This window comes from Anastrepha ludens, chromosome 2 (assembly GCF_028408465.1).
Source record: "Anastrepha ludens isolate Willacy chromosome 2, idAnaLude1.1, whole genome shotgun sequence".
NCBI classification, from domain to species: Eukaryota; Metazoa; Arthropoda; class Insecta; order Diptera; family Tephritidae; genus Anastrepha; species Anastrepha ludens.
Window position 1 is genome coordinate 82951271 of NC_071498.1, and position 19679 is coordinate 82970949.

At 35.4% G+C, this 19679-nt stretch overlaps 1 protein-coding gene across 3 annotated transcripts in view; it reads left to right on the forward strand.

Annotated features, from left to right (window-relative positions):
- LOC128871976 (3-hydroxy-3-methylglutaryl-coenzyme A reductase) overlaps nt 1-19679 on the forward strand; it is a 104052-nt gene that overhangs the window by 68513 nt on the left and 15860 nt on the right. For 2 of the 3 annotated variants that reach the window (XM_054114197.1, XM_054114199.1), the window contains exon 2: nt 15420-16475. In XM_054114197.1, coding sequence (XP_053970172.1) covers nt 16067-16475 — 409 coding nt within the window. In that variant the 5' untranslated portion in view covers nt 15420-16066. Of the gene's footprint in view, nt 1-3117; nt 3139-15419; nt 16476-19679 lie in introns of those variants that run through there. The other variant, XM_054114198.1, reaches the window with a different exon arrangement.

A 19679-nucleotide genomic window follows, 5' to 3' on the forward strand; every position in this document is an offset into this window, starting at 1 on the left:
TCGGCCATTTCAATAATTTTTTGGCAAAATTCCAGGCGAATAGGCAAATCCAGAGGGTTTAATTTGCTTGTGATTTGAACTTTGTACGGAAACAAGTTTAAGTCATCATGAACTATCCGCTGCAATGACCGTCTGCTAACTCCAATTTGCGCCGACAAGTTACGAGTCGAAACTCTTGGATTTGCCTGAATTGACGATGCTACAGCCGCGATTGTGGCTTCGACCCGAACATGGGGATCTCGATGGTACGGTCTGCGTGCGATGCTTCCAGATTCAGCAAACATGTTCACCAGCCTAATAATGGTCCATCTGCTCGGGGGAGTGCCGCCAAACTCCCGCCTAAATTGCCTTTGGACGGAAATGATGGACTGCAAAGCATGGTACCGCTGCACTATCCAAATCCTCTTTTCGGTATCCCAAGCCTCCATTTTTTGTAAATCTAAATACAAATCTGCAAAATAAAAAAAAAAGCCGATTACTCACACAGAAAAAAAGTTATTACGTTTTGTTTTTGTAGCACGATTCGTGCGCCGCCCTGTATATTCAGTGACAAATTTCATGTTTTTCGGACTAATAAATTGCTTCTTTCGCGCAATTCGTTCATGGAAGTTATGTTTTTTCGAACTGTTTCATCGCAAACAACTTTATTAATATTTCCCTAAACATTTTATTAAGTTTTACTTCTGATAAAAAGAGATTTTTTTAACTTCGTTTTAGGCCATGCGTGATTCGCGATTATTAAGCTTTTTTCTTTTGCCTTTGGCTTTTATTTGCAATCGAAGAGTCAATTTTATATCTACGAATTATGTATTGCATTGTATTGTATTATGTATTGTAGAACGAGCACAGTTTTTTAAAGTGCCGATTTCTCAAAAAGTTGAGAAACTGAGCAATCGGATATTCCTGACGGAGCCATTCAGCAAGGACTATGTTTATCATCTCAAACAGCCACCTGTCGCTCCTAATTTATGTGCAATTATTCGTTTTGATATGCATTTTTCGAATTTATTTATTTTTATTTCCCATTTTAAAATGTTGAATGTAAATATAACTGTTTATATGTAATCAAATTGAATAGATTATAAATAAATGAAAAACATCCTTTTTCCAAATAAAATTAATTTATTGTTTCGAAAATATGTGTTGAAAATCTGTATGTATTGTACGATTAAGCGTTTGAGCTATTATAGACTAATGTCGGCTGTACTTTATAAAATACGGACTGGGAAATAGGCGTGGTGAGAAATTTATTTTTACTACTTTTAGCATACAGAGGCCAAAAGAAGCGGGTGCACAAAAAATCAAAAAAATTGGTTCAGGGCGTCAATGGCTAAAAAAATAATTGTAAAATAAAATTGGAATTTTAAAATATATGTTTTTGTTTGTATTTCTAAGAGTTTCTAGGGTCAAAAAGCAATACGAGGGTGCCATTTGGTGCTTTACTTGAGAATACATTTATGTTCATGCGTATAAAAAAAGGAAATATCTCTAAAACTGTAGGTGAAATATCAAATTCTGAAATTACACAAAAACACGACATAACACGTAAATTTAAGATCCGATTTTCTTGATAAGGTTATTTTCTCAAAATATTTCGATTTTAGGTCTGCACTATCTTATCACAAGTTAATTATGGATTATTTTTTAGGAAAAAACAAGTCTCAGTTTATTATTATTATGATTTTTTCAAAACTCATTGACAGTCATTGTAGCATCAGTACAGTGCAATCGAAAACAGAAAACCGAAAATGGTTAGTTACTTAATTGGGAAGAACCAACGAATAATTTACCGTGAGAGAAGCAGTCAGTACGCAAACCAATACAATTGCTTTTTAAAATATTATCCAACGAATTGTCATCCCCACATGCTAATTGAAACCTGAGAAACCACTAGCGAAGCACTGGATTATCTATGATGACCTTTATTTGTATGCTGCTCTACATAGCCAACGAAACATATTCGATTTATTCGTGAAGTGTGGGAATAAGAGAAAGTTATTGGATGCGTAGCGGCTTTTTGATTGGGCAACTATCTTAAGTGGTAAATGGAAACAAAAACCGTGGATCGCTTTTAATCTTAAGTGAGTGCACATACCGCGGCCGCCGTAGCAGAATAGATAGCTACCATTCGGGAGTGCTTAGTTTCGAATCTCCGTGCATAAACAGCAAAATTCTGTCGCCCCTCGGCAGACAATGACAAACCCCCGAGTGTATTTCTGCCATGAAAACGCCTCCATAAAAAACTATTTGCCGTTCGGAATGGGCTTAAAATAGGTCCCTACATTTGTGGAACAATATTAAGACGCATGCCAAAAATAATAGGAGAAGTTCGGCCAAACATCAAACAGAAGTGTATGTGCCAATTATTATTATTTTTTTATTCGTTTTAAGTGCACGTATATGGTACAAAGCTAAAGCATGTAAGTTGTATATGAAACAACAAAAACCAAAACACAAGACCTTGAGCCATTTGGCCATTTTCAAAATAATCTAATATACCTACATATGTTTTATTTCATTTAATTTTTTCTCTTAATAAAAAAACATCTTACAACCGAGATCATGGCTCTGGATTATCTACTTGTGTACTCGTATATATATATATCAGTTTTCAGTAAAGTCATAATCTAATCACATGACTCGTGGGTGCACTTCGCTTGCGTGGAAAATGAAATGCATTCAGTAAAACACTTACCAACAATGAATGTGTGAAACGGAAATGTCAAGGCAAAGTAATACAAGATGCTTGTATAATCATTCGATTCTACAAATACGATAATTTTTTTCTGTTATTGTTCCCTGAAGGAAGAAAAGGGAGCAGAAATGCAAATACTTTCACTTTGACAATCAGATCTATTATCTGATGAAACAATACCTTCAATAGGTTCGCTTTGCAGAAAGGCGAACAATATCTGGTTTTAGTTGGCATTCCTTTATTTTAAAGTATGTGCACATATTTATTCAAGTGCCTCCCCGTATACATTTTTTTTTTAGTTTTATGGTGGTAGTTTTATTAGTGGTAGTGCAAATATATGTACATTTAAGTAAATCGTTTGAACTATATTAGTTACTTCGGAACAACCAACGTGACCGTGAGAGAAGCAGTCAGTACGCAGACCAATAGCTGCCTTTATAAAAGTCTGTCCTTGTGCCTTGTTAATTGTGATTTGAAAACATAAACTGAACGGAAATTGAAGTCGCTTGAATTTGAATGTGTATTTTGTTGGAATAATTGTTGTATTTTGTTGGAAATCTTCTGTGTCGGAATCATTCAGGATACTTGTGCAATAATATTCGTTTGTAGTTTTTTTACTAACAACTTGCAGCTATAAATGTGATTTGTTGTGCTAGTAGCCCTTAAACTTTCAGGCTATTTAAATATTCGACTGGATAAAAGTTCAACAGCCGAATCTATTGAAATATGGTACATATTTGCCCTTTAAGGCAGAAGTATGCATGTCCAATCGGATTCCAATTTTGAGTGGAATTGATTGAATGATTGAACTTTCGATGTTCTATGTTATACCAAAATCCAGAATACCATGCGTACAAGGAAACCGCAAATATTTTTTTATATCAGAAACCAAACCTTATAATCTTAATAGAGCAATTAGCCCAAACTTGGTTTCTCAACATTTTCTTTTTTACATACTCATGTTTCTGTCTTAAGGGGGACGATATGTGCCACTTCATCTGCTTTTATTTTTCCCAGAATTGTGCTGCTTATTATATTATATGTTACAATGCTGAGTGCCAATTTTACAGCATTAATACAGGTCGTTCACAAAGCCATGAGTTTCTCTGTTCGATAGTCGTTTTGGTCCAAAGAAACTTTAAATAGTAATATAGATGTACCTATTTTATATCATAAGGTAATTCCAATACTTTGGAATCAAAAATAAGTGGCAACGCCATTCGAAAAATAATTTTTAATTAAAGCATTCTCAATACCCACATCTTAAAACTTAATTCATCTGAACTGTTATTTACCATTTTCAGCTTAAGAGTTGGGTGGCAACGTCATGCACATAATGCTCGTGGAAAAACTGTGGCGCCTCAACGTTTGACTTTTTTACTATTTTTCTTTTTTTTAATGTATTTTTTTTTTGTTTTATTATAGTTTATTGCCAAACAAAAAAACATATTAATCCGAATTTCACGTTTTTTATAAAAATTAGAAAAACTGGACAAGTTTTCATCATCAATTTTGTACCCTATTAATGTGCGTGTATGAAGTGCTGGAAAGTTCAGTTAAATTTTTATAATTTGTTTCATTGACGGTGTTGCGTATTTTCTTCATATCGGGAGATTTTTTAGCTGCATGAGAACTATCCATGTCGATAACTAACTATGGTTCGACAGCTGAGAATGGCAAACTGTGTTGACATTTCTGTTCAGTAAGATTTGGCAAGTCATCATTTTGATATGAATGAACTATATTTTTATAAAAAAAGGGAATTTAAATTAGAAAATAAATAAAGAAATAAATAGTCAACACATTTTGCAAAATGTTGAGATGATCTATTTTTTCACGGGCTATACCTATATAACCTTTCAATACACTGTGTTTCATACTCATTTCCTAACCTCTAATTAAATTTAGTTATTATTTAAATTTTTTTCTTTAAAAGTAAAGGGCAACGAATTTTAAAGATATTATCGTAGTAAAGCTACAAACCTTTACATTGATACACATATGTACGTATGCATAGATATGTTTTTTTTTCAATTAAATTTATTGAAATTTGTAATAGGTTGCCATTTTTGAAATAAAATTCAGAAGGCAACGCTATCAAAAAATACATATATTTACCTTAATACTCATTCTGTAAGTCTAAGTCTTTTTTAATAAGTTATAATTTTTTAAATAGAAACAGGTGGCTCACTCTGCTAAAATGAGAGTTGCATACGAACCATCTACGGCCCATATGCTTTTCCTACGATTTAATTTTAAAATCGGGTCAGTAGTCTTTGAGTGATGCTCTATCGAAGAAATGTTCTACGTTTTTGTATATATATCGGTGCAGAATATTTGTATGTACGCAAAAAGAGATGTATTTTCATAACTCATATGTGAAAATTAATTGTTTATAATTTATTGAAAATGTGTGAGACCATTTTTCGCCATAAACGTTTATATGAACATTTGTAATTACTTAATTTATTATAGAAAAGTTCTGCGTAATTTTCCAGCATCTGTTCTACTTCCAATCGGCCTTCAATTGTTTACTTTCCCATAAAAGCATAAAAAAATTAATTGTGCAATCTGTAATCGGCGCAAAACGATCTAATAATTTTTCAGTTTTTTTTTTTTGCTTTTAGGTCGCAGCATGTGTAATTATCCTACAGGTAATAATAAATGAAACGAGTTTTTTTATTACTCCTACTTTAATTAGTTGGTTAAGTTAGCAAGATGTGGTTTAAAGAAGGAGTGAAATAAATTAATTTACACTTCGGCTTTTAGATGCATTTATTTTGGGATCGATGTCCGGGCGACCCGTAAAGTTAATGTCAATTCCACTGATTACTACCTTAACGAGTGCTTTAAATGCCTGTTTTGAATTGTACCGAATAAAATAATTACCTTTTAACTCGTTGCGCTTTAAATGCTTAAAGTGCTCATGCGCTTTGATTAAAGATGGGCTAATTTCTGGTTCTAATAAACTCTGCCTAATATAATTGTGACGTCTTGTAACTTTATATTTGGTTTATAAACTTACAAAAGACACAGATTGCACTACTACGCCGCGAAAACAGTTTTTTGTTCATATTAAATGCATGTATTGTTCTAACACTAGTAGTTTTTTTGTACATATTTTGTTAAAAAAAAAAAATAAGCTGTATTATCTCACCCGTGAGACTCCTCATATGGCTGACGGTGGGAAAAAGGTGGATTCGCCAGATTTAATTCACATGCTTTTAGTGATTGGCCTTGAGCTATGTTTGTTGTCAATGACCAAGCGGGTAATCCTTTTGGGTATCAGTTTTTTCATAGCTATTTCAATTTTTGCACATAATCGAGGAGTAATTAGGAAAACATGGTTTACGATTTTATCCTATTCGTACCTTACATTACAATATCATCAAAATTTCGAAATTCCGACTGTCAATGCTAAACGCTCAGAGTAACTGCTGAGCTAAAATAAGCATAGCCTTAGCACACTGAATTCTATTATAGCGGGGCACTATCTTATAGGCAGATACGCCCAGAGTCTATATGCGCGGAAACATGAATTCGTCAAAAGCTGTCTAGATGGAGAAAGGAAGGACGATTTTGCATATTTTTGCTTTTTCATGGCAGAAATACACTCGGAGGTTTGCCATTGCCTGCCGAGGGGCGACCGCTATTAGTAAAACTTTTTCTTAATTTTTGATCTTTCACTGAGATTCGAACCGACGTTCTCTCTCTGAATTCCGAATGGTAGTTACGCACCAACCCATTCGGCTACGGCGGTCCCACTCTAACTAGCCGAAAAATCATCAACTTGGGTAAACAATACTTAAACGAGTTAGAAGACCTCAGCACGTGGAGATCACGGATCTTCTAAAGTATTTGAAAATTTCAAATTGGTGTTAGGGAGGTCACGACTAGTTGGGATATAAGCCAGAGTGTGTCCCGTAGTGGACAACCGCTACAACCTAACCTAACCTAAGATCAATTGCAATATATGTATCAAGTTTGGTTTAATTTATGGGTTTGGTCACGTTTATTAAAAAGTGAGTGGAACCACTCCCATTTTCTATGCATGTGGTGTATTTCACGCATTATTAAATGTTCCTGCAAGTAATTTTAATACACGAATTCCATTATTAGGGCCGAAAGGGAAGGATATAGCCAGACAGGAAAAATTTCACCTCATTCAAGCACCAGGTCATAGCGACATAGAAGCACTAGAAAAAGACTGTTTCAGTACCTACGTTCCCGTTATGACAAATAAATGGAAACGAAGTTGGAGGAAAACGGTGGAAAGTGTACACTTTAAAAACAAAGAATGTAGATATAATATATATAGGGGCGTAATAGGGGCTTGGCATAATAGTGAAGCAAACCTGCCGTAGCCCAATGGGTTTTTGCGTCACTACCATTCGGTAAGGCTCGGGTGCGAGGAGAAGTTTTTTTTCTCAGAGCGGTCGTCTCCAGTGTTTATAGATTACTGTGTTTGGTCATCTGAAGCAAAATTGTGAGAATAACTTCGGCTGTCATGTGACCGGGAACTCGGGAGCAGAATTTCTCACTTATTAATAAACTCGTCCAATCGGTCGTTGTTCAGACGGCAACGAAGTAACATGAGTGTAGACTCTCTTGACTTTTTTTCGTATATCACCAACACAATCTCGGTTTTTTCTTAAACAAACCGCCGTCGCATCTCCCATAACGTAAGCAAATCTGCTAATTCCTGCAAAATCGCTGAGAGCCGATTAACGGTCTGGTGTTGGCTACACTTATGCATTCTGAACACCGTGAGTCGCCTCTCGGCAAGCAACGGCAAACCTTCGAATGTATGTATGTCCCTCTATTTGCGGAACAACATCACCAACATCCAATAAAGTTCCACATTTAAAGTTATTAATGAGTGATGAGGATATTATTATCAGCATTTAAATTTCACTACTTCATCAATGACCAAGTGGCACATCTTGAAATTTGAAATTGCATTACTTGATTATTAAAAAACATGTGATCGTAAACCGAGAACTAATTCAGTGTGACGCTATCTGATTGCTTTTAAGTGCTTAAGGGTTTTTTGGTTTTACGACCAAACTGGATTGATGTGATATGATCTGAATGAACCGAAAGAACACTGTGTGACTAATGGATTTGCTAATTTAAAGTAAGTTGATTTTCTCAAAGTGTCGCGACCAGTTAGACTTCCAGCAATATGTCAGACTGGTTTAATCTTATGCGAGTTTACGGCCTTCATATGGGGCAATGTAAAAATGCATAATGTGCATACAAATAATCCTGTGGACTGATACAAAATATTGTCAGTCACAATACCCTACTACTCATTCTGTAAAAGGTGCCAGCTCTCGGTTCTACGTAGATATGTAGTTATGGGCATCCGTATAACGTTTAGCTGAGTTGTGTATGCACCAAATATCGCACCCGAATGTGCATGTGATTTTACGTCACTGAGAAGCGGCCGATTGTTGTTCGCTTTAATGATTTATTACTAAGTGCATATATGTTGCCATCGTCGAGTCGATGCGGCTGTCAATCCTTTTATATTACATTTCGCTTTCGCTACTTGCAACTCTTTCGTAACCTATTCGAAGCGTTTGCCATTTGTTGTTGTATTGCAAAAAAAAGGGGACAGCTTTTTTATTTCAATTTATTGTGCTCACTTTTGACGATGATATGAGTACCGTCATTGTGGGTGTTTAGAGATCCTAGTCACGTTGTGGTTGGATCGTTTCGAAAGACCCATGCATACGACACACGCACTCATCCGCTTTTGTAGGTACATTTTATATATAAACACATTTTTAATTTAACGGGTGTTTTTGTTTATTAATATTTTATTGGCTTTCAAATTTAATGACATTTAGACAGTTTTAGTAAATAGTTTCGAGCACATTCTCAATTGAGTTATATAGAGACAATTCGATCGATCTAATTTTTTAGTAATTTTTCCAGCGTAATCAGACTTATTTCGACGAATGTTGACTTCCAGGTTACAATCGTAGCAGTTTCATCAACATTTATTAATTAATTGGTTGATTGATTTCTTGAGCTACCAAAGGTTTGTCCGTTTGTCTGTAAGCTCACCATTGACGGTAACGTTAGCTCCGTTTTTAAAACAAACATAAACTACACTATACAATAACTTGTTCGCGAAATTTTTCTTACTCACAAAGTCACTGGCACAGAAATGAACCTTTTCACAGAACACTAAACATTAAAGGAAACGATCCATTCCGCTGATCGCGTATTACTCCACCTTCTAAAGATTATGGGAATAAACCTCTGCTAAAATAGAAATATCAGGTAGGGACTGCGAATTTTGCTATTAAAATATGTATATCTGTCTTACCGAATTTCTTGTCATCACAGTCTTAACATTAGCTGTCATTTCGTAGTTTGACAATTTTGAAAATGAAAGGCTAAGCCAACAAGGTGCTCACATGAGAAAACGCAACAGGTCAATATGGAAATTTGACAGATTTGAAGACATATTTACTACATAGAAAGTGTAGATGTGGGGTTAAATGCACACTATTTGTATGAAATGTAAATCAATTGATAGGAAAAGCTTTTGTAGTCGCCACTCGGCAGGCAGTAACAAAACTTCGAGTGCTATTACTTTCTGTATTTGTAGGCAATACCAAGCCGTAAACTACAAACATGTATCTATTTTTCTTTACGAAAATTCTATGCATCTAAAAAAGCACCCGTTATACATATAAGTATGCATATGATACTTAGACAGTTGTGAGGCATTGCATTAAAGTACTTCACTTGAAATAAATTGATGTGTTATCCATAATGATCAAAACATATACATACGTATGTAGAGTGTTTTGTTAGTACACAAAGCGATTTAATGTTAAAATATGGGTGTGACAAAATATTAGAAAGAAACATTTCAATAGGTTGCTTTGAGTGATCACGAGAAGTCGGCTCGTCTGTTCTATGTGCACTACACGCGGGAAACTATGTTTACTGCAGCGGGCCTCATCACCGGAGGACAACGTATTGGGTTTATTTATAAAATATATATATTTGCACACATTAACTCATATATGCATACACATGTAAATACGTCTAGCTTTAGACAAAATAGTCTTGCAATGCAGCAAAGTCAATTGCTTTAAGCGCCTTATTTTCTGCTAGGCAATCATAATCGGTTTGACTGAGCCCCCAGCCTTATACTTTTTATGTGTTGCTTTTTGTCTTTGTTCTTGTTTTTTTTTCTCTTACTATTGTTATTTTTTAAGCTAAAGCTGCTCAAGTTCATATTGATAATTTAACATTCTTTTATAATCTTCATTTCCTTGCAAACTTACATACCTGTGCATCCTTATCGGCCTTACAAGCCGCTTACAATAATGCGATGTTGCTTGCCAAGCCAATTCAACATTTTGCCCATCTTGGCCAACGGCCAGTGGCCACTTGATATTGGCAGCGAACAATGGCACCATCCACCAACGCTGCAGTAAACCGCTTTCGTTGCTGCTGCCGTTGGCAAAAAACAGAGTCACAAGTGTGAATAGTACTCGTATAATGAAATGATGTCAAGCGATCATCGATAAATTATATTAACTGCGATACAGTGTTGCATGCCCTATGTCTGTTGCACGGTGTTGTAAGTTTTCGATTGTCGGATTCTGTTGTCCTTGTGACGGTATAAGCTATCCATTTTGGGTTAGTGAACTCTTGCAACGTTGTCAATATTCTCACAATCACGTGTAATTATCATCATTTAAGTAGTTGGGACTTGCTGCTGATGAAAATAATCTGATATTACAATTATTCAGATGCATTTGCATAAGTTGGTATGACATTTATGCGGGAAAGCGAACACAATAAAAAATATATTTTTTATTACCTTACAGCAGGTTGATATGATATGCATGTAAGTATATGGTATATCCAAAAAAAAAAAAAATAAAGAGACCACATTTTTAGATATCCTGATGCTCCTGCATACAAGTACATATGGATATGAACTTTATAGATATATTGAACAGTTAGACTATAAAAGAGGTGCATTATGTTTCCGTTGTATCAGCCGATAAGGAAGTCTGCTTTTGCACAATGGACGTAATTACCAAGAGCTCAGCTGGCTTTACTCAAGTTACTTAAAATGTATTTGTATGTGAATGCAGTAAGCCAAAAAATTTGTTTCTATACAAATCGATCAATTTGGTAGGGGGTGGAGGACTTGAATGTACTTCCAAAAAATCCTTTTTAAATTTTTTTCTGAGGACAGAAATTACATTTGCAGTAATTTTATCAATCTTGTCTGGTACTTCTTCGAAAAAATCGATCATGGTGATATCCTCTTTCATTATTGTTGGCGTTTGTTCGTGTTGAGTAAATTATTGGAGTGTGTTAGTGCATGCCTTAGACTAGAGGCCGGTAAAGCTACTCGTGCGAGGAGTTCGCCAAAGAGTTTTCTTTTAAAATATTAACAATTTCCTTCCACGTACTTTTGCGAACAAATTATTTTTATTATTTCTGTTCCAAGCAAAAAGATATATTAAATATAAGCCACTGTTCACCAACACACTCGCAAAGTCAATTTTGCCGACATCTGCCTTAGACGCATATACATTAAAAAAGGATTTGTCCCTGAAAGTTTATAACACTACACAAAGTTTATTCAACAGTATATACTTGTATATATAATTGGGTGTTAGCCGAGCTCCTCCTCCTATTTGGGGTGTGAATCTTGATGTTGTTCCACAAATGGAGTTATCTACAGTTTCAAGCCGACTCCGAACGGCAAATATTTTTTATGAGGAGCTTTTTCATGACAGAAATACACTCGGAGGTTTGGCATTGCCTTCCAAGGGGCGGCCGCTATGAGAAAAAACTTTTTTTTCAACCCAATCGGCTAAGGCGGCCTCATTTCAACAGTGTACCATCACTACATATTATAAAACAAAGTCGCTTTTCTGTCCCTATGTCCCTATGTACGCTTAAATCTTTAAAACTACGCAACGGATTTTGATGCGGTTTTTTTTAAAGATAGATTGATTGAAGAGGAAGGTTTATATCTATATAATGTGAAGAAATATATAAAGGGGGCGTGGCAATCGGTCAAAATGTGGCAAAAAAACATAAATTTTTTGTTTTCACGGCCATAAATCATAAACGAATCAACCAATTAAAATGAAACTTTCTTGAAGCTTAACTTTGAAATATTTACTTTCGTTCTGCATCAAAAAAAATAATTGATTTATTTGTTATTTAACCAAAATTGTTTAAACAAAAGCAGCTCTTTTTCAAAAAAAGCTGTTTGTGTGTTTGTTCGCTGTTAACCGAATGAAGCAACAGGCGTTAAGCGATAATCTCACCACACCTCATTAATGTTGAATTACATCGTATGGTGACGTATGTATGTATGTATTTACGAATCGCTCGCATTATTTCATTTCGGCCATATGTACATATGTATATATGTATGTACTGAATTCCATGTTATTATATGTACATACAATTTTACAGCGAAATAAAACGCTATTTTCACGTTCTATATTAGTAAATCGCACATAATTAAAATACAGTTTTTGAATAGTTTTTATTGATTCGGAGCGCGTTTAGTTTATTTTACTTACTTTTTACGACAACTAATAGCTTATTTTCGAAGCGATTTCAACAAATAGGTACAACATTAATCCTTATCCAATTAAATACCTTAAATACATTGTTGTTTTCATATAAATCTATGTATATGGCTCTTTACAGCATATAATTAAAAACAATATTTTTCAAGATATTACATCAGTAATTAGTAATTGAGATCTACCGGAAAAATTGCGTTAGCTGTTGCGTCATCCGGCATTGCCGCTACTCTTTTGGAAAGAGGCCGAACCACACACTCTACATTCAAGCTCCCGCTGAAAATCGCAACCGATGATGATAACAGCGTCTGTAGTGTTTCTAGACAGAGCAATACAGGAAAATTGATGCGTGACTGCTCATTAATAGTCTGGGACGAAGCTACCATGTCAAACAAGACGTCTGTGGAAGCACTGGATAGGACAATGCGCGATTTGCGCAACAAAAATGCACCTATGGGTGGATGTACAATTCTGTTCTCAGGAGATTTCCGTCAAATCCTACCAGTTGTGACTCGAGGAACACGTGCTGACGAAATAAATGCTTCGCTAAAAAGATCCCACCTTTAGTCGTATGTCAATAAATTAGAGCTTAAAACTAATATGAGGGTTTCGTCATCTTCACGTGAGGACAGGCTATTTCCAGAGATGCTGTAAAAAGTTGGTAATGGAGAATTAACACAAAGTGAGGGAAGGATTAATCTAGAAAACCTTTGTGTTTTGATAGACAACATCCAAAAGTTAGTCAACAATGTCTATCCTGACATTGATAACATAAGTTATAAGACAATATCTTGGTTTAAAGAAAGAGCTAGAGAGAAAGAGAGTTGGTGACAGACCAACTAACGAACAAGTAGATAAAGTAAATAACTTGATTATTTCAAAGATTGATGCGCCGACGAAAGTATACTACTCGGTCGATACTGTTCTCGATTTGGAAGAAGCTGTTCATTTTCCTACAGAATTTCTAAATTCTTTGAACCCGTCTGGACTCCCTCCTCACAAAATGAAGCTGAAAATAGGTTGTCCTGTTATTTTATTAAGAAACCTAAGTCCTAAGTAAGAGAAGATGTATGGTATGTATCCAATTTAAACGCTTACAATTTCCGGTAAAGACATCTTTTTCAATGACCATTAATAAATCTCAGGGTCAGACCTTCAACGTTGCAGGCTTAGATTTGAGTGTTGACTGTTTTTCACATGGCCAACTGTATGTCGCTCTTTCAAGAGTAACCTCTAGAGAAAACATGTTTGTATTGTCTAATGACAAGAAGGCTATGAACGTTGTATATAAAGACATTCTGTAATATAGTAATTGTTGTAAAAATAAAATAAATACATATGTAAAAATGCAAAAAGTTAATATGCAAAAATGTAGGGTATGAATTTAGATATCCCAAAGATAGCAGGAAATCTTCATGCTATAAAGAAAGGAGAATTGTTTTACTCCAAATTTAACGCGTGCGGGCCACGGGCAGTAATGAATAAGCCAAAACTACTGGATCGATTTTAATCATTTTTTCAGTGAGTGACATAGGGTATATATTTTATACCCGTGCGAAGCTGGGCGGGTTGCTAGTCTAAAATAAATGTAATTCTCAAAACGAAAGGTGTCTAAGCGAAGGAGGCTAAAAAATTATAGAATTATTACCTTCTAATCTTATTTTACACTTAATTGGAAGCTTTGTAAAAATTAATTTATTTTTGCTTCTTAAAAATGTTAATAGTATTTGGGAATAACATAGTTTTACATACTTTTTTAATGATCTTAAGTGATCCTATTTTGGGCATGTTTGTCCACATATTTAACAGCCTGGCTATTACTTAATATAAAAACATTTGGCCGTGAAAATTTGACTGTTCCTTCATTATTGCTGAAAGCTCATTTTTATTATTTGAGTTAGGTTTTTATATTTTGAGGTTATGGGGACTCCAAAATGATTACTTAGTTAGTAATGCTTCCAAAAAGTGTGTACAACAAAATTCAATCTGTCAAAATTTGACTTTGTAAACTTATTCACCAGATATTCATAAGTTTCTTCTTTCTTTTAGAAAAATATTTAATCTAAATTGGTAAAAGAATATAAATTTGTTCGGAGCTCGAAAAAAAATTGTATTCAAGTTTTCGCGAAGCATATTTTTTACTCTTATCAGCATACAAAGGAATTTTGAAAATAATATCTAATTATAGAAAATAGGAAAATGTTTTGTTCTGAAAAAGCAGTTACAATTGAATAGATAGGACTGATTGTCGGCATGCTGAGGCCTTTCTACCTACTTAACACTGTTGATCCATCACGAGCTAACACGTGTACTTGCGTTAGTTATTTCAATTAAAAGTTATATAAAATATATTTCCCAAATTTCATTTCAATTCATTATATTGAATAAATTTATATTGCTTCACTTCCACAGAAATAATAGCCGGTGGTGGCATGTGATAGATTATGCGTAAAATTACCGGTAAACAGTGTTGAGTGTCATAAACAGCTCATTTCCTACTTAGAGCGGGAACTCTGCAAAGCATTTTCTCTCATACAAGTTTTGTGTTTTATAGTAATAACCTACTTTTAACACTTCATAAGCGACAAATCAATATACCCGTCTAAGTACAATAAGCATATATCGCCTAGTGGGTTTATACAATAATATTGAATAACTTTCATTTCCTCTCTTTTTAATCAGGTAAATAGTCACAATCAAAGTTGACGAAGTTGACTTTTTTCGTTTGCGGCTAGGTACATTCGAAGTCACTAATATCGGAAAAAGTATACGCATATGTGTGTGCACATCCTTTGTAGTGTGCATCTTAATGCTGGCCCACAAATGGAGGGGCCTACAGTTTTATGCGGCCTCCTAACGACAGATAATTTCTTGAGGTGCTTTTTCATAACGAAAACACTTTGAGGTTTTCCATTGCCTGCCGAATGGCGACCGTGTCATTTGGTTATTCATACCCACAAGGGCTATCGAACCCGGGTCATACCTGATATGCATGCATGTACAACATTTATGTATACATAGTTTTGTGCTGCTCTATTTCTTACTTTTCTTTTTCTTAAAGGAATAAATCTTTACAACGATTTATTATTGCTTTTATTAACAAATAAATCTTAATCTTTTATTCACAGATCACTACTGACTCACAATTGTAAGTCAAATGTCATGGTAATAACAAAAACAATTTGCAAAAGCTCAATTGTAAGTAAACGAAATCAAAAAAGAAGACAAATAGGAAACGGTGAATTGTGATTGTTTGCTCAGTGTAAGTAAAACGTCACCTGCGCTTGAAAAACGTCGACATCAAACACTCAAAATTGTTTGCAAACGGATACGAAGTTTTCCTTACGCGTGCCCCTCACGCAACATACACACACACACAACCAGGCACACACGCCGTTGCACCAGCTGTGGTGATCCATTAGAGGCACTGGATGTGATTGACTGACATTTAAAACTAAAATATTTATTTATCACTGAAATAATTTGTTGCTTTCAACGATTTCCTTCTACGCCTTCTCCACCAATATTTACCTTGTGGTCGGATGATATATATTGTATTGCTGACATTCACGTTAAATATAAGAAATAAAAAAAACAACAGTGACAAGAACGCCCTACATTATTTACAACGCAACGTTGCAGCAAACTTACGATTGCAAATTGCAACGTGTACAACAAGAGCAACAACAACGCGTACTCCAAGATTCTCTATTCAGGCCACACATTTCGCACATCGCCGCCAAAATTGTACTTAAATCAGAGATTCTTCGCCAAAATGATTGGACGTTTATTTCGTGCACACGGTGAATTTTGTGCTTCCCATCCGTGGGAGGTGATTGTGGCGCTGCTAACACTGACGGCATGCATGCTGACAGTTGACAAACAAGCCGGCGGCATTGGCGTCGGCGTTGGTGTTGGTCCTGACGTTGCTGGCATGGGTACTGCCTCCACTGCATCATCGTCGTCGTCGTCATCATCGTCTTTGCCACCCTCAATACCCATCTCGTCAGCAACATCTAGTCGACAACGACCGTGCCACGGTTGGAGTCAGTCGTGCGATGGCCTGGAAGCCGAATACAATGCCGCCGATGTGATACTAATGACGATTGTACGCTGCACGGCAGTCCTCTATTGCTACTACCAGTTTTGCAGCCTTCATAAACTCGGTTCCAAGTACATTCTAGGTAAGTAAATGCGATGAGTATACGAAATTAGTACAGTGGTTGGAAATTTTTGCATACACAATTATAATTTACACATATGCTGAATTTATTTTAGTTGTTTTTGTTTTTATTGACATTTGGTTTTAAAACATTCTACTTATTATTTATCAGATATTCAAACTGCTTATAATATATCTATCATAAGGTTATCATGGTGGGTATTGCGTATGCCATTTAATGCAATTAAAAAATTTAAAATTTATGAAACATCATGTTTTGAATATTTGAAAAATTGATATTCACACTGGGCTGGGGATTTCAAAAAGGCATACGCTCAGTTTTTTGTTCAACCATCCGTTTTTACGTTTGGGCATTGCAAAGTTCAAGCTTTAAGTAAGAAAACTCTGCATCACTATTTCAATTGGGTACAAACTCACTGCTTTGTCAAAGTTTACAGAAGTTTCATTAGGAACGTGAAACATTGTTCGATCGCACAGCAACATACATTTAGGAAGTCAGCTATTCTTATGTATGTCTGCTTTTCTCTCGCCAAATATTTAATTTGTTGGCTTTGAGCGTTTTTCTGTTGCTAACCATCCTCTAAGTTAATGTTTTATTTATATAAGTGATTAACACAATTTCTGCGTCACAAGTAATAAAAGTATCAAAATAGGATAAAAGATATGGTGATCTAAGCAATTTAAAAATACTTGAGGTTCAGGTATGCAAACATCTTTTTTATTATGTGATCAACTTATAAGTGCTAAGATTTGTGGAATTTACCGTTCTAAAAAATGTTTCTAAATATGAACAAGATATTTTTGGTATATTTTTATAAAAATAAGTTCATTGAATAAGTGAAAGTTCCAAACTTTGTAAAAAATTAAAAAAAAAATTATTGAATTGCAAAAAATTTTCATCAAGATATTCAATTTTTTAGTCAGAATCTGTCGAAAAGTTCACAGTTCATTCAAGTTCAATATAATAAAGTGTAAGTTTAAAAAAGCTCAATCCCGTGCATATGATGTTGAATATTTTCTTCCCTATAAAATACTTTCGAATATATAATATATATACATACATAGATCCTAGGACAGTTCTTCAATATTTCATAAATCTAGTTTACAGGTACATATGTACATATGTATGTTGCTATGGGATAAATTGCTCGCAGAGAACTAGCTCAGTGTCGAATTCCTTACATTAACGGGAGCAAAGCAAAGGGAATGTTTAAAATCAATTCCAAAATTGTTTATTGATCCATTTTTAACCCTAGGCCAGTTCTTAAAATCCTTCGCCAGCTTTTTTTTTTCTGACTTAAATTCTAGTTTGCGCTGTTGACATTTTAAAACACTTTTGCCCACTCCTTGTAAATTGCTACAGCAAACCTGTGTAAACTCACACTTAACGTTAGAAATCTTTTCAAATCTGTAGTAGCAAATGAAGGCTTTTGTGAATTACGTTGGTTGGTTGGTTGGTTAGAGTGGTGATTCATCCAGAATCCAACTAGCGCTTCCGCACCATTTTGTTGCCACATCCTCGTTACCAACTTGTTTAACAGTTACTTACAGCAAGACTATATCCAATCTGTGCGGTTTAGGAACCTTATTAGACAGTTGCTCGAGACTCTCAAACAGCGGTTGGCCCAGGGTTAACATTCTGGCCTTCCATAGGGCAGGGCATTCACAGAGGAAATGGAAGATTGTTTCCTCTTTCTCCGGTTGTTTACAACTGTGACAGTATGTGTTGTGTGGGGTGCCCATTTTGGCGGCTTGTTCTCCGATAGACCAGAAGCCAGTTGATGCTTTCCATTTCAATTCAACCGGGCTATTCGGGTCATGTTCTTCGATCTCGAAGTAACTCAAATTTTTTTTCAAGAGTTATCGGCAATTTTGTTTTTCGGCTCAAAATCGATTTTTTTTAATTATATAAGAAACATTTTTTTTTTAAATGCCCATAACTTAGTCAAAAATGAACCGATTTTAATAATTCTGGGTTCAAAATGATCGTCATTACTTACACGAGCGACTTCATGTAGAAACAATTGCAAAAAAGTAGTTGAAATTTTTTTATTTAGCAAAAAAGAAAAAAAATTGAAATTTTTTCGAAATTTAATATTTCAAAAAGTGTATTTTTTTTTGTTTCTTCATATATAATTAAAAAAATCGATTTTGAGCCGAAAAACAAAATTGCCGATAACTCTTGAAAAAAATTTTTCGGGGCGAACAAAAAAATACGTGTCTCATTATTTTAACCAGAGAGCAACATATTTGAGTTACATCGAAATCGAAGAACCAGACCCGAATAGCCCGGTTGAATTGAAATGGAAAGCATCAGTTATGACTGCCGTTAGTCTACAGGCGTCCCGTCGTTTCATGTTTATCAATGTCGACGATTGCTTGAGGTTGTAGGTGGGCCATAACGTCCTGCTGATTTTGCATTTCGTCTGGTCTCTCCATCTACAATCTGCGATTCGAAGGTATTTTAGGGAAATTGCCTTATTGACTGCTCCTAATGGTGTGAATACCGATTCTGCAAGAACGTTATTCGGGGCAGATCCCCCTCTTGCCAGTTCATCGGCTTTTTCGTTACCTTCTATGTTCCGGTGTCCCGGGACCCAAATTAAGGTTACTTTACGGTTTTCACTCAAGGTGGTGAGGCTATTCCTACTTTGCCCCACCACTTTAGAGGTTGTTGTAGCCGATTCTAGTGCCTGGATTGCAGCTTGGCTATCCGAAAGAATAGCGATATTGCCCTTAAAAGAGAAATCCGTGTTTAGTAGCCTACAAGTTTCCCCCAATTGCCAGTACTTCCGCCTGGAAGACCCTGGAGATGCACAAATTTTTCAATTCCAAGTCTGTGAGAATATATACCAGCTCCAACACCATAATCCATTTTACTGCCATCTGTATAGACTGTGGTGTCGAAGTTGTTTAGAGAGAATCCCTTATTCCATTTTTCCTTAGATGGAAAGAGAGTGGCCAAATTCCTATTGAAAGTTACCGTCGGGACGATGTAGTCAGTCCTCACCGAGATTAACTGAGCTTGTCGCAACAATAGACTAGCGTGACCATAAGTTTTTTCTTTCCAGCGACCCGCTTCATTTAACCTAAATGCACTCATGGTTGCCGTCTTCTTTATATGTAGGTTTATTGGAATAACGTGTGTCAGTGCATTGAGAGCCTCTCTAGGACAAGATCTTATTGCACCGACCGTTATTGCAGA